Source organism: Vanessa cardui, chromosome 2, assembly GCF_905220365.1.
Source record: "Vanessa cardui chromosome 2, ilVanCard2.1, whole genome shotgun sequence".
NCBI lineage: Eukaryota > Metazoa > Arthropoda > Insecta > Lepidoptera > Nymphalidae > Vanessa > Vanessa cardui.
This window is the reverse complement of record NC_061124.1, coordinates 8,402,768-8,415,838: the sequence shown is the minus strand read 5'-3', so window position 1 is coordinate 8,415,838 and position 13,071 is coordinate 8,402,768. Positions and strand designations below refer to the sequence as shown.

General features: G+C 33.7%; 1 protein-coding gene across 1 annotated transcript in view; it reads right to left on the bottom strand.

Annotated features, from left to right (window-relative positions):
• The window catches only part of LOC124536879 (aquaporin AQPAe.a), a 43,732-nt gene that overhangs the window by 4,638 nt on the left and 26,023 nt on the right, over positions 1-13,071 (bottom strand). Inside the window, exons 2-5 of the mRNA XM_047113533.1 lie at positions 9,949-10,042; positions 7,759-7,883; positions 5,878-6,147; positions 2,578-2,742 (exon numbers count right to left, since the gene is read on the bottom strand). Coding sequence (XP_046969489.1) covers positions 2,578-2,742; positions 5,878-6,147; positions 7,759-7,883; positions 9,949-10,036 — 648 coding nt within the window. The 5' untranslated portion in view covers positions 10,037-10,042. The remainder of the gene's footprint in view (positions 1-2,577; positions 2,743-5,877; positions 6,148-7,758; positions 7,884-9,948; positions 10,043-13,071) is intronic.

The following is a 13,071-nucleotide window of genomic DNA, read 5'->3' as shown; positions in this document are numbered from 1 at the left end:
GCCTGGAGCAGCGTGGTGGTATATGTGCCAAACCTTCTCCTCAAAGGGAGAGGAGGCCTCAACCCAGCAGTCAGGCAGAATTGTCAGGCTGTTGTTGTTTTTTGTTATTGTGTAACAAAAGGATTCAGTACAGCTGAATTGAAGTAAAGCTTCTTTTTTAGGTGTTGCCTAAAAAGCCTTAACAATTTATAATGCAAACTTGATATAGAACTCAAAAACATGAGGAATAGCGAGCATGACGTAACAACACTTATCCATGCTATGTTGCTGCATATTTTCAATAAGTGGGCAACCTCGCTGTGATTAATAACCTTATATTTTCTATCTCGTTTACATCAATTATGACTATATTAGTATAGCTCATGGAATATTTTATTCATTTGATATCCTATGTGTTTGTATTTTATGACAAACTAATGACGGTGCAATACTAATACTAAATATTCTACAGATTTTGCTTATTTACGACATCACATTAGAAACATCTAATATTATCAGTGTTTCTTTACTACATTGTCCATGTGTTATATACAAAAACCTTCCTCTCAAATCACTCTATCTATTAAAAAAATCGCTCTAAAATCCGTTGTGTAATTTTAAAGATCTAAGCATACATAGCGAGTAAAGCGAGGTAAGCGATTACTATGTAATGATGATGATAGTTATATTCATATTTAAGAGTAGTTTATTGGGTAGGCCTACATCATGACTGGCACATTTGGGTGAGAGAAAGTCGTGGCTTAGAAACGTCCGGCAGTGGACCGGGATAACCAACATCGTTACGCAACCTTTTTTGTTTGGTGAGAGACAAGTTATTACAAATACAACCAACCTTCAATAGTAGCGTGGCTTAAAAAAAAAAAAAAAGGTAGTTTGAGATCATTACACTTCCATGTGAGCTGAGATGGCCCAGTGGTTAGAACGCGTGCATCTTAACCGATGATTACGGGTTCAAACCCAGGCAAGCACCACTATATATATATATGTGCTTAATTGTGTTTATAATTCATCTCGTGCTCGGCGGTGAAGGAAAACATCGTGAGGGAACCTGCATGTGTCTAATTTCATCGAAATTCTGCCAGATGTGCATTCCACCAACCCGCATTGGAACAGCGTGGTGGAATACGTTCCAAAAACCCTCTCCTTAATGGAAGAGGAGGCCTTATCTCAGCAATGGGAAATTTACAGGCTGTTACTTTACTTTAGGGTTGTTGAGGAAGTGATTATGAGGAAGAGGAGGAGGAAGAGGATTTGTCGAACGCAAATTTAGAGGATGCGGATGAGGATGAGGATATTTTTCGAGAAAGAGGATGCGGATGAGGAAGCGGTAGAGAAAGCGGATTAGGAAGATAGGAAATTATTAACTAGCGGACTAAACCCAAAAGCCGTTATTCTGTCTGCACATAACATACATACACTAAAAAAAAATAAACTATTCTCAAAACACACAATAAAGAATCATCAAAATCGGTCCAGCAGTTATGAATGAGTTCAATAACATACGCAACACAAGCACACAAAAAAGATGAGTGAATAGTACAATTTATTTTAGGAATTCAAATGATATATATATATATATATAGTATATAATAAGAATGCAGTCTTTATATCTTTATTAATTACTTAAGTCAAATATTTTATTAATTAAAATAAAGGAATTGAATACTAATAAATAATCAAAATTAATTATAGCGAGGTTATTTTTTATAAACAAAAAATTATTGACTATTTTTTTTCTAAGTTAAAGTTTTCCTAAGTTTATATAGTAATATTTTTTATTTTATTTTGTGATTTTTACGTAATATTTTTATTTTATCTTTAAATTAATATGTAAACTTTTTAATTGTGCACTGTTTATAGTTAGTAAATGTTATGTACACTTGTCATTGACGTACATATCTGATGTTTTAATATAGTCACTTTAATTGTAAATGTTCAATATGTATGTTGTAAGTGTGCTTGTTGTAAATAAATAAATAAATAAATAAATAAACAATAATTTGGACGCTGTTTCCCCAGACAACCGGCTTCTTAGCTCATCATATCCAGTATTGCTAAAACGTCGTTCCCTGGGCATACTTGATAGAGGAGAAGATAAGTATTGCCGTACAGCTCCTTAAAGCTCCCAAATATTTCGGATCAATTTTTCACCATAAAAGACTGTGTTCATGCATATTAATTAGTTTTTCTTTAATTTCGTTATTTAATAGCTTTAATACCACAGACATCTCTTCTATTGGTAAACGTGGAAGCGGTGGCTGTAGGGCAGGATGTATCTACTATAGCTCCAGATTCCTCATAAATTGCTCTTAAATTTTGAGGAAGCGATAGCGGAAGAGGATTTTTAATTTTTATTTATGAGGAAGCGGTATCGGTTGAGGAACTCAAAATATTGAGGAACTTTCGCATTATGAGGAAGCGGAAGAGGAATCCTCAACAACCCTACTTTACTTTACACTTCCATACCGATTCACAGTGCATTACATGAACTTTTCTTGCTCTGCATTTAATATGGTTTCATTTTAAGAGTGCTGCGTTTGGTATACGTACACGATGATATGGTAACAGTAATCTTACCCAGTGATCAGCCCATTCGCTGGCTACCAGCGCGGAGCCGAAGGAGCGGGCCGGGTTCATCGCGGAGCCAGTGTAATCCACAGCCAGCAAGTGTCCCAGTGTTACCGTTAGGCCGATGGCGAGCGGCGCGGCAGCTTTGCTATCAGGTTTGTTCGGGTCGCAAACCTGCAAAAGATATGACATTATTATTTATACCACACTAATAAAATTATAAGACACTAGTAGTCGTTCGCGGCTTCGCTCGCGGTTAATGGTGTTGGTTGTCGTGTCACGTGTCAGGCAAAAAAGTAGTCTATGTACTATCTTGGAGTTCAAGTTTGCTTCATACCAAATTTTATCAAATTCGTTTCAGCAGTTTGGTCGCGAAAGAGCGACAGACAGAAAGAGTTACTTTCACACTCATAAAATTAAATATTGAGAGGCTTTTAATTGTTTTGGTCAAATGTGGTGTAAAGTTTTTTATTACTTCTTTTGGATTAGGCTAAAGTTTAATAAATATTATCTAAGTATTAAATCTCTATTTTGAACACTAAGTATATATAATTTACTTCAAACAGCGTCTTTATTTGTTAGGTCTAAAAATCTGGACGTCCTAAGTTTAAACCCTGTGTAGGACAAATAAAATATATTGTTCGATATTGACGATTATTTCGTTAAATTATTACCGAATATTAGGTACCTAATGTTTAAAATTAGTTCGTGACACAGCGGAGTCACGCGAAACCAAATTCGCCATCGGTTCTCATTTAGTCTCGGGTCAACGACCTATAGTGAATTAGTACAATATAAAAAACTATAACGCTTTACAACCAGTTACTTTTGAAAAAAAGTACTCAAGACAAATGTGAAGGAACACAGGTGAAGTGAACTTTACTGTGCGGTAACAGAGTTGAAATATTCCTAGTAGTATTAAGTATATTGTGGGTTGAGTTGATTTATGACGTCATTTGTTATTCTTTAATTTAAAACTATTCTTTAGCGATGGCATAAAAAGTTTATATTGTATAATAGATAATAGAAAATATGAATGTTTTATTTTCATAATCGACGACCCGCGAATCGAAAGAACTTATAGGGTAGACTCATATGACACACGATTTTTCTGATCACAGTGTCCATTTCCTTATTTTAGTCGTTATATAAAAACAATGAGAATGGGAGGAATGAGATTTTCAACCAGAGAAGCTGTAGAAGCGAGACGAGAACACTCAAAACGCTTTATTCTTTCATTCTTTTCCAAAAACCAAGAATACATATAAGTTGAGTATTACAATAATTCCATGTTAAGACTTATTTATAAGAACAAAAGAAATAGAGAGAGAGAGAGATTACGGTATCTTAATCTGAATAAAAATAATCTATTACTATCCAAAAAAATATTAAACATTCTCTGCGTCAGTACTTCTCAAATCAATCTCAGATTTTTGTGAATTTTTGTGAAGCCTATATTTTTTTGTAACGAAGGTTACAATTTTTCTTAAGTTTCAAAAAAGGTGTACCCAACTTTTTATAATTTCAAGGACTTGTAGGGAGGATTTGTACATAAAAGTGAGTCTATAATAAAAATAATTTAAACAATTACAGGCTGCTTCAAAGCGTAACTTTCATAAAATAAGTTATTCTTTGTACTACTACATATGATTTGTGTCAGTTTTTTTAAACCGGTTTTGTAAAATCTTGCGGACATTTAAAGCCTTTTTTTTCTTTGAACTATTCAGAAATGCTCTCGAAGAATTGCGAATATCAACATTATCAATATATGTAGATAGTGTTTAACAGAGCACTTAGTTAATGAATAAACCCCGTGTAATCAACGCGTTAATGTTTAAAACATTGATTTGTTTGCATCTAAATACCGTGAAGGCACCCTTTACATGAATGTTTTAATATTTCAATGAGTGCAGATTAGCGGAGATTGTATCGGCTCCGTAATGACGTTCGTCACGGAATCTAATGTTTTATTCCTATTCCAGTGCTGTCATTAAATCATTAAACATAAATAAATGTGATGTCTTCGCTTGCAAATTAATCCGTTCTTAGCTTGCATTGGCTAATCTGTGTGTCAGAAATGTACATACTGCGTTTGCGATCTTGTTTTAATTGTTTTATTTACGGACTGACTAATGAAGCTTTGTTGTTTCATATTGTTTTGTAAATGTTTTCAAGTACATTAATGTTTTAATATTCTTTATGCGAATGTGATAAATCGTCCCTATACGTCATTGTAAATTAACGAAACGTTTATATAGGCGCAAAGGATTCGCCTCCTGAATATAGTAACAGGACATATATCTAAATGTAATGTCTTGACGCTATATTAATTAAACTTTTAACAACAAGTGTAAACTGTAAGATTTTCCCCACCTAACATGGGATCCTAGGCTAGCTGTCTTTATTGCTTTTATTACTTCGGCCCTGGAGATAAACTAATATCCAATAGTATATGAGTAAAACGAGAATAGAGATTACAAAGATATATAAGCATACAAACTTGACCTTGTTTCTAAAATTCATATATTTCAGCTACCGTATTTAAATAATAATTACACTTTTAACACATATTAACATAGAGACTACATAAATATTATAAGTATGTGTAAAACATTCAATTTATTCTGCAAGCTTTTTTATAACAGTATTTTATCCTGTTACATATTTCCTTTCGAATGCGTCCAGCATTACAAGCGTCTACAAAACCCGATCTCTTTAAATGACAGTTATAAAAAAGTGACAAAAACGCGAGCTGGTTCCGAGAAGCGTTCGACGCTGTTAACATTATCTTTATGCGACGAAAAAATCATTTTTGATATCGTGTTTTATTTTGTATGACAATTATAACGAACTCAATCAATGTTATTTTCAATTGATGGCGACGTAAATATTCTTAAATATTCTATTTATTTATTTTTTATTTTATGGTATAGGTTGGCAGACGAGCATATGGGCCACCTGATGGTAAGTGGTCACCATCACCCATAGACAATGACGCTGTAAGAAATATTGACTATTCCTTACATCGTCAATGTGCCACCAACCTTGGGAACTAAGATGTTATGTCCCTTGTGCCTGTTGCACTGGCTCACTCACCCTTCAAACAGGAACACAACAATACTGAGTACTGTTATTTTGCGGAAGAATAACTGATGGGTGGGTGGTACCTACCCAGACGGGCTTGCACAAAGCCCTACCACCAAGTAATTCTAAATCTAAATACTTAGACCGAAATCAAATTGAAACGATAGTAATCATAACGATGTTTGTTTGGGAAGGTGTGTTAAAGATAAGGAAAAATCAACTCACTCCACAAACGACGAACACGAGGACAAATCCTAGGAAGAACTCAATTCCAAATCCTTGCAGTTGCGTCACGTTCTTCCCGAGTCCCGTAACACCGAGTTTGCCAGCGACTTCGTCCGGGGTGAACGCCTTGAGAAGTCCAGAACCGGCGGCAGCGCCCGCGCATTGAGCTATTACGTACAGGATTCCACGGACAGGCTTAATTTTTCCAGTGGCGGCCATACCAGCGGTAACAGCTGGATTGACGTGACCTCCTGATACATGACCTATAGCCTAGAGAATAAAAAAAAAAACAATAATTAATTATTAATTTATATAAACACAAATATAAACTATAACAACTAACAGAGACTCACATAGAATTACTATTCCCACAAAACCTCCATAGAAATGTAAAGCAAATATTTAGAGTGTTATGAGTCTCATTGTCGATTGGATTCGAGGATTGAGGAGATTCGGGCGAAAGGACGTATAAATCGGTCATAGACAAAGCTGAGTTAAGATTACATTTTGAAGATTAGGATGCCCATGACTTTTAACCACATATTATATCATATTGGTGTAAATATTATAATGTTGCTAGTAAATGTCGTGATATGTTCCGACTGCAATGTGTCTGCAATTATACGATGTTAAATACAAAATTAAACAATACAATGGATTATTAATCTGAGTCAACTTGAAACCATGTTAAGTAAGGTTACGTAAAGATAACACTGTCTTATTTATGGCGTCTCATAATAATTATTCAGTGAATTTTTTACATATCATATAAGATTTAAAATTCTTGCCTTTAAGATAAAACGATTTATGGTCAAGATTTATTGTATCATACATTAGAGAACAAAACTCAGGCGGCTCTTTTTCTTTGAACATTTTTTAATGTAAAATTACGACGAATCATGCGCCTGTCTGCAAAAAGTTAATACGCAATAGAGAAACAATAATGATATTTTTATAGTTAATAATACTACATATATATAATATATATAGTAGTTTACGTCATGCAATTCTCTTATTTCCTAGAAAATCATTAACATGTCAAATATTATAACAATCAATTCAGTGGCGGTGGGTCGATCGCGATGCGTGTACACACAACGCTTTTTCAACTTTATTGATTATCATATTCTCCACGATAGTTAATTTTGAAATAGATTTGTATATAAACAAAAATACATTCACAACTTAGTAAAGACAAAAAGACTAAATTCAAAAATAATTTCTAAAATATCGAAATCGGAAAATGCTATAAATCTAAGTATATAAAATTAATTTCACATAGATCTTATAAAGGTCTCTCTCTGACATTTTGTTAGCTTATTACGATTCAATTACTGAACCATCGTAATTATATTCGACTTGAGGTAAACTGTGGCTTAGACAAGGAAGAGGTTCAAGGGGGAACTGACGCACAGAGTCTTGGGGTTAGCTGGTATGATATCGTTTTGATAGAAAACGTGCTTGGTAACCAAAGAGATTTTCTAAACTGTGTAAGTGATGGCCCAAGAGTCGAGATGGCCCAGTGGTTAGAACGCGTGCATCTTAACCGATGATTGCGATCAAACCCAGGCAAGCACCGCTGATTCATGTGCTTAATTTGTCTTTATAATTCATCTCGTGCTCAGCGGTGAAGGAAAACATCGTGAGGAAACCTGCATGTGACAAATATCATAGAAATTCTGCCACATGTGTATTCCATCAACCCGCATTGGAACAGCGTGGTGGAATATGTTCCAAACCTTCTCAGCAGTGGGAATTTACAGGCTGTCATTGTTATTGTTGTTGTTGTAAGTGATTTAGTATAATGTATAAAGTTTAATTCAGGCGTTTTTTTTGGGTTGCCTTGCCTTATTTAATACCTGTATTAAAATTTTTACGTACCGAAACAATTGCGAAGACAGATAGACCGAAAGCGAGCGCTATCAGCACGATGTCAGGCGCTGCGTCCAGACCCTGTGAGATGTTAATACACGCCCCGCATCCGAACAGATTCAACAGCAAATTACCTGTACAACAAGAGATTAGTGCGATTAATTAGAATAAATCTTTCTCCCAATTACTATATCCAAATTAATTTTAAGTATACAACTTTATAACTACAAATTAATTTGGTTTATAGGTTAAATCAAAAGTACTCCTTATAAGCTGATAAACATACTATTAATGCAAGAAATACGAATTAACTTGTAACCTCTAAGGCAATGGATGCAGATGATGAGGAATACAAGACTAAATAAAAAACAATAGTTACTGTATGTTTCCAAAATAAATAAATAAAATTTACTTTTTGTGGTGATATGGGCACATAGATTTATTCAGAGAACTATTATCTTTATTTTGAATATTTATCAATTATGTGTATACATACATATAATAAAATTGAAGTGTCTGTTTGTAACATTAAATAGCCCTGTTTTACTCAATGTATATGTATGTATATACGGTACATGTACCAAATTAACATTTTTTACAATTTTTGCCTTTCTGTCTGTATGTTTGTTCCGCCTAATCTCCAGGTTGGACCGACTTTGATGGGACTTTCACTGGTAGATAAATGTTGTAATGAGGATTAACTTAGGCTACTTTCATTTTAGAATTATGTATAAAATCGTATGAGTCGAGATGGCCCAGTGGTTAGAATGCATGCATCTTAACCGATGTGCATGTGCTTAATTTGTCTTTATAATTCATCTCGTGCTCAGCGGTGAAGGAAAACATCGTGAGGAAACCTGCATGAGACAAATATCATAGAAATTCTGCCACATGTGTATTCCTCCAACCCGCATTGGAACAGCGTGGTGGAATATGTTCCAAACCTTCTCCTCAAAGGGAGAGGAGGCCTTTAGCCCAGCAGTGGGAATATCCAGGCTGTTGTTGTTGTATAAAATCTTATCACAACACGTGCGATTCCGGGTAGGGCTGCTAGTTACTAATAAAAATATATTTGTGCCGTATTCTGTTTTATTTATTCGTAAGCGGATAATGGTGTTATTCGCTGCACGTCTATTAAAATAAGCTGCAATTAACTTGAAGATAATATGCGTCATGCGTTTGTAATTTGTAAAAAAATACTCATCTAATTCCGCTATTTCATCTTTAAACAAATGTAGTATTGATTATACCTATATCTTCTATATTCGCAGAATAAAATGTTAATCGGTTTGCGAGATACTTTCCGTTGTTTACATATATTTTAATGCAAATTATCTACACTTTATAGATGTTTTAAATAACACCTTTTTTGTTTTAATAATAAGTTAATTGAAAACCGATTTTTTTTACTATGTGACGTCATCTCTCCGCTTAAAACTATTACTATTTTACTTTGATATATCATATTAATAAATATTAACAATAGAGTACTTTTGAATAAAGTTGAAGGTTTTATATGATAATGGCCAGTTTACTCGACCAAGTCTTGGTAATATCACAAGTCACGATCTTACTACTTGTGATTTTAATACAGTACGAGTACGTAGTCATTAATTAAGGCGTGGATAATACATGAAGGGCTACATACGGTACATTAACTCTTTTTTTCTCGGTAATCTTTACCGGAAAATCTCAAAAATATAATATTGGGTGTTACGCCATCCATTTAAAGATTTTTTTAATAAACGTAAATCTTAAAAAAAATATATGCAAAGTACCATTTGAAATTGTTACTGTTGAACCTTCGGACTATTTCAGCCTCTTTTTTTTGAAAGTTAATGACGTACGTTAATGACGAAAGTTATAACCTACCTTTTTAAGTTACTTTACGTAATTTAATTTCTAATACTCTTTAAAGTCTATTATGTATTGATTTTTTATTAGACATGAATATAATCAGAAAACTTGTCAATTGACAAAGTATTATAGAATTAGATCACTTTTGACTATCGACACGGACGTGATATATAGTAAATAGAAAGTCAAAAAAGATTCTAATCTTCGATTTTTCTAACTTTAATATACTATGCAATTCATCAACTGATTGACTTGACTGCTACTGTATAGTATTTACCATTTTATTTTCACTTTAAGAGATCAAGAACGTTGTGTGTCCTTTCTATTTTTAAGAAAGCTTACCAATGAATTCAGCGAGCAACGCTTTGCTGATACCCTTCGCGCCTCCGGAGAGTTCATCCAGTCCAATCTTGTTGCCCAATTCACCCATCGTTCTGAAACGAAATAGAAAGAGAAAATTAAATATACGTTAAATGTTTCATCAATGTTAATTAATAATAATAATATAATAAATAACTTTATTGCACATATAATACCATCAAAGAAAATCACACAGATACAGCAAGAAGCAAACTTAAAACTAACATAAAATTAATCTTGGAATTATTTTGAAAAATATACGAGCTGTACAAAAAAAACGACCTGTTTTAAATTGAAATGTATAGGAAATGACAATGTTGATCATGATGAAATAATTTCATTCTTGGAACTAAAATTACATTGGATTAGCTAATTTGTATAATTCCCATGACAACGGTGAATTAATTCCAACCGAAATGCGATTACGTGTGTTATACAATGACACAGTTTTTAAAACGTTAAATTGATAACGACCGAGTTTTTACGTCTTAATAATATTTAATTAAAAAAAATGCGATAGTATTTCGTCCTTTTTTGTAATTTTGCTTTAAAATCTATATTAATATAATAAATGTGAAAGTAACTCTGCCTGTCTATCTATCTGTCGCTCTTTCACAAGCAAACCGCTAAATCGAATTTGATGAAATCTGCTATGAAGAAAATTTTAACTCCAAGGAAGGACTTCTATGAGCTAACACTTGACAACGAAACCCCTAAAACACGAGTGAAGCCGCGGGCGCCAATTAGTAGGTAATGAAGACCAATCAATATGTAAACCGAATTTATTAAACTCGAAAACTACTTATAACTATATGTTTAAAATCGAGACATAATAGGCTATGATAGACTTTGTACAGTCAGAATCAAGAAGTACCACACATTCTTCAGATATTATCCCCCGAACAGCAATATTGTGTCGGCTCTGTTTGAAGCGAGAGTGAGGTATAGTAACGATAGGTTGGTTGGCGCAATGAAGTTATCACGTAAATTCGAAGATGGGCTCAGTAGTTAACAAATGAAAATCGTAATCGAAGTTTGCGGGTTCCAACCCAGGCAAGCACCACTGAATATTCTAGTGCTTAATTTGTGTTAATAATTCATCTCGTCTTCGATGATGAAGAAAAACATCGTGAGAAAACCTGCATGTGTTTAATTTCTTAGAAATTCTTTCACATGTGTATTCCACCAATCCGTAATGGAACAGCGTGATTTGATATATGGAGATATCCTTAAATGGAGACGAGGCCTTACCCTAGCAGTGGGAAATTTACAGGCTGTTGTTGATGGTGCCATTTGTTTATTATTTTTTTTATAATTATCATCTCGTGCATCCGTTGCAATGTTGTAACATCGCTTACGCGGAAAATTACATATATGTATACTCAATGTTATCGTATAAAACCGTTATTTCTCGGAAAACAGCATATTATGCGGTGATATTCAACCTTTTTTAGTGGTCGACTGCGTAAAACCAGCTCATAACGTTTTATTCGGTACCATACCTCCCACAATGCTGATGTTTATTTTATACAAAACATTGTAACCTGAAACATTCGTTATACATATGTTTATATATGAGACAACATCACATACATTACTGATCCCAATTTAAGTAGCTTAATAAGCACTTGTGTTATGGAAATCAGAAGTAACGACGGTACCAGAAACACTCAGACCCAAGACAACATAGAAAAGTAATGGTAATCTACATCGTCTCGGCCGGGAATTGAACCCGGGACCTCAGAGTGGCGTACCCATGAAAACCGCTGTACACACCACTCGACCATGGAGGTCGACAATATATGAAGGAAACATTTAATTTAAAATAGCAGATCCATGTATATTGTTATATTGTATAACGTTTTGTTTTTGTCGTGATAGCCCTTCGAGCCAAACTTCGTAACTTATGATACGTAGAGGGCAAGTGTCTCTTATTATATGTGAGAGAGTTCCATAAATTGACAGAAATTAGCCTTTATCCGTTTTTAAATTGGGCTTTAATGTGATTAAGAGGATAATTTAAAAATAGTGCTTTTCTTTCATTCTCCTTGTTTAGCATGTTTCTTCAAATTTCATCCCCTTAACTCTACCATATGCATGCAGAGAATCTTGATGGAATAGCGTTGGAAACCTGTTCTCCAGGTTTGATATTTACTCCTATATAAAGTTATAGCCTCACTTCTAATACCGATGGGCTATTGTCATATCAATAAAGTCAGCATTATTTGATTTGGAGCTACGTATATTTAGTTAGGTTTATTTCATTAATTTATATATTTTCCATACACACATTTTCCTTTGTTTAGCATAAATAGCATTTACATTATCGTAAAATTCTTAAACGATATAAAATAATTATTGCATTGTTACTGATATACTTTTTTATATATAAGTGCTCTTCGAAACTCCATCAGTATTACAGCAACTAACATTAAATGTGACAATCGTGAATACTGTTTTAGAATCGTAAAACGCAAATTACAAACAATAATTTCTTAACCATTTTGGCATTTATTTAATATATAGATTAAATTTTACCTTTGGATTTGAAATAATTGTTAATTAATTAGAACAATTATTGCAATTCGGCATGACAATTGCCAGTTCTGATATTATTACCTACTATTGAATACAAATTACACGCGAACCATTTATTATCAAGTAGATATATAGATTATTCTATACAATAATAAAATTGGAGTGTCTATTTGTAATATTAAAATATGCCTCTTTTACTCAATGCATACACGGGACATATACCAAAATAACATTTTTTGTCTTTTTGTCTGTATGTCTTTGTGTCTGTTCCGGCTTATCTCTGGAACCGCTGAACCGATTTTGACAGGGCTTTTACTGGCAGATAACTAATATAATAAGGAGTAACTTAGGCTACAATTTTTTTTTGTTACATTCAAACGCATACTAGGTCGCGGGCATAGCTAGTATTAGGTATATAAGTTTATTGCAATTCAGTGGAATGAGTATTCCCGAGAACGATGCGGGTCGCTGTTCCATTGAATCTGATAACTCTAGTTCTACGCCAATTAACATTTTTTCACGCAAAGCGGTAAACTTACACAATATGACAATAGCGTTAACAAAGGG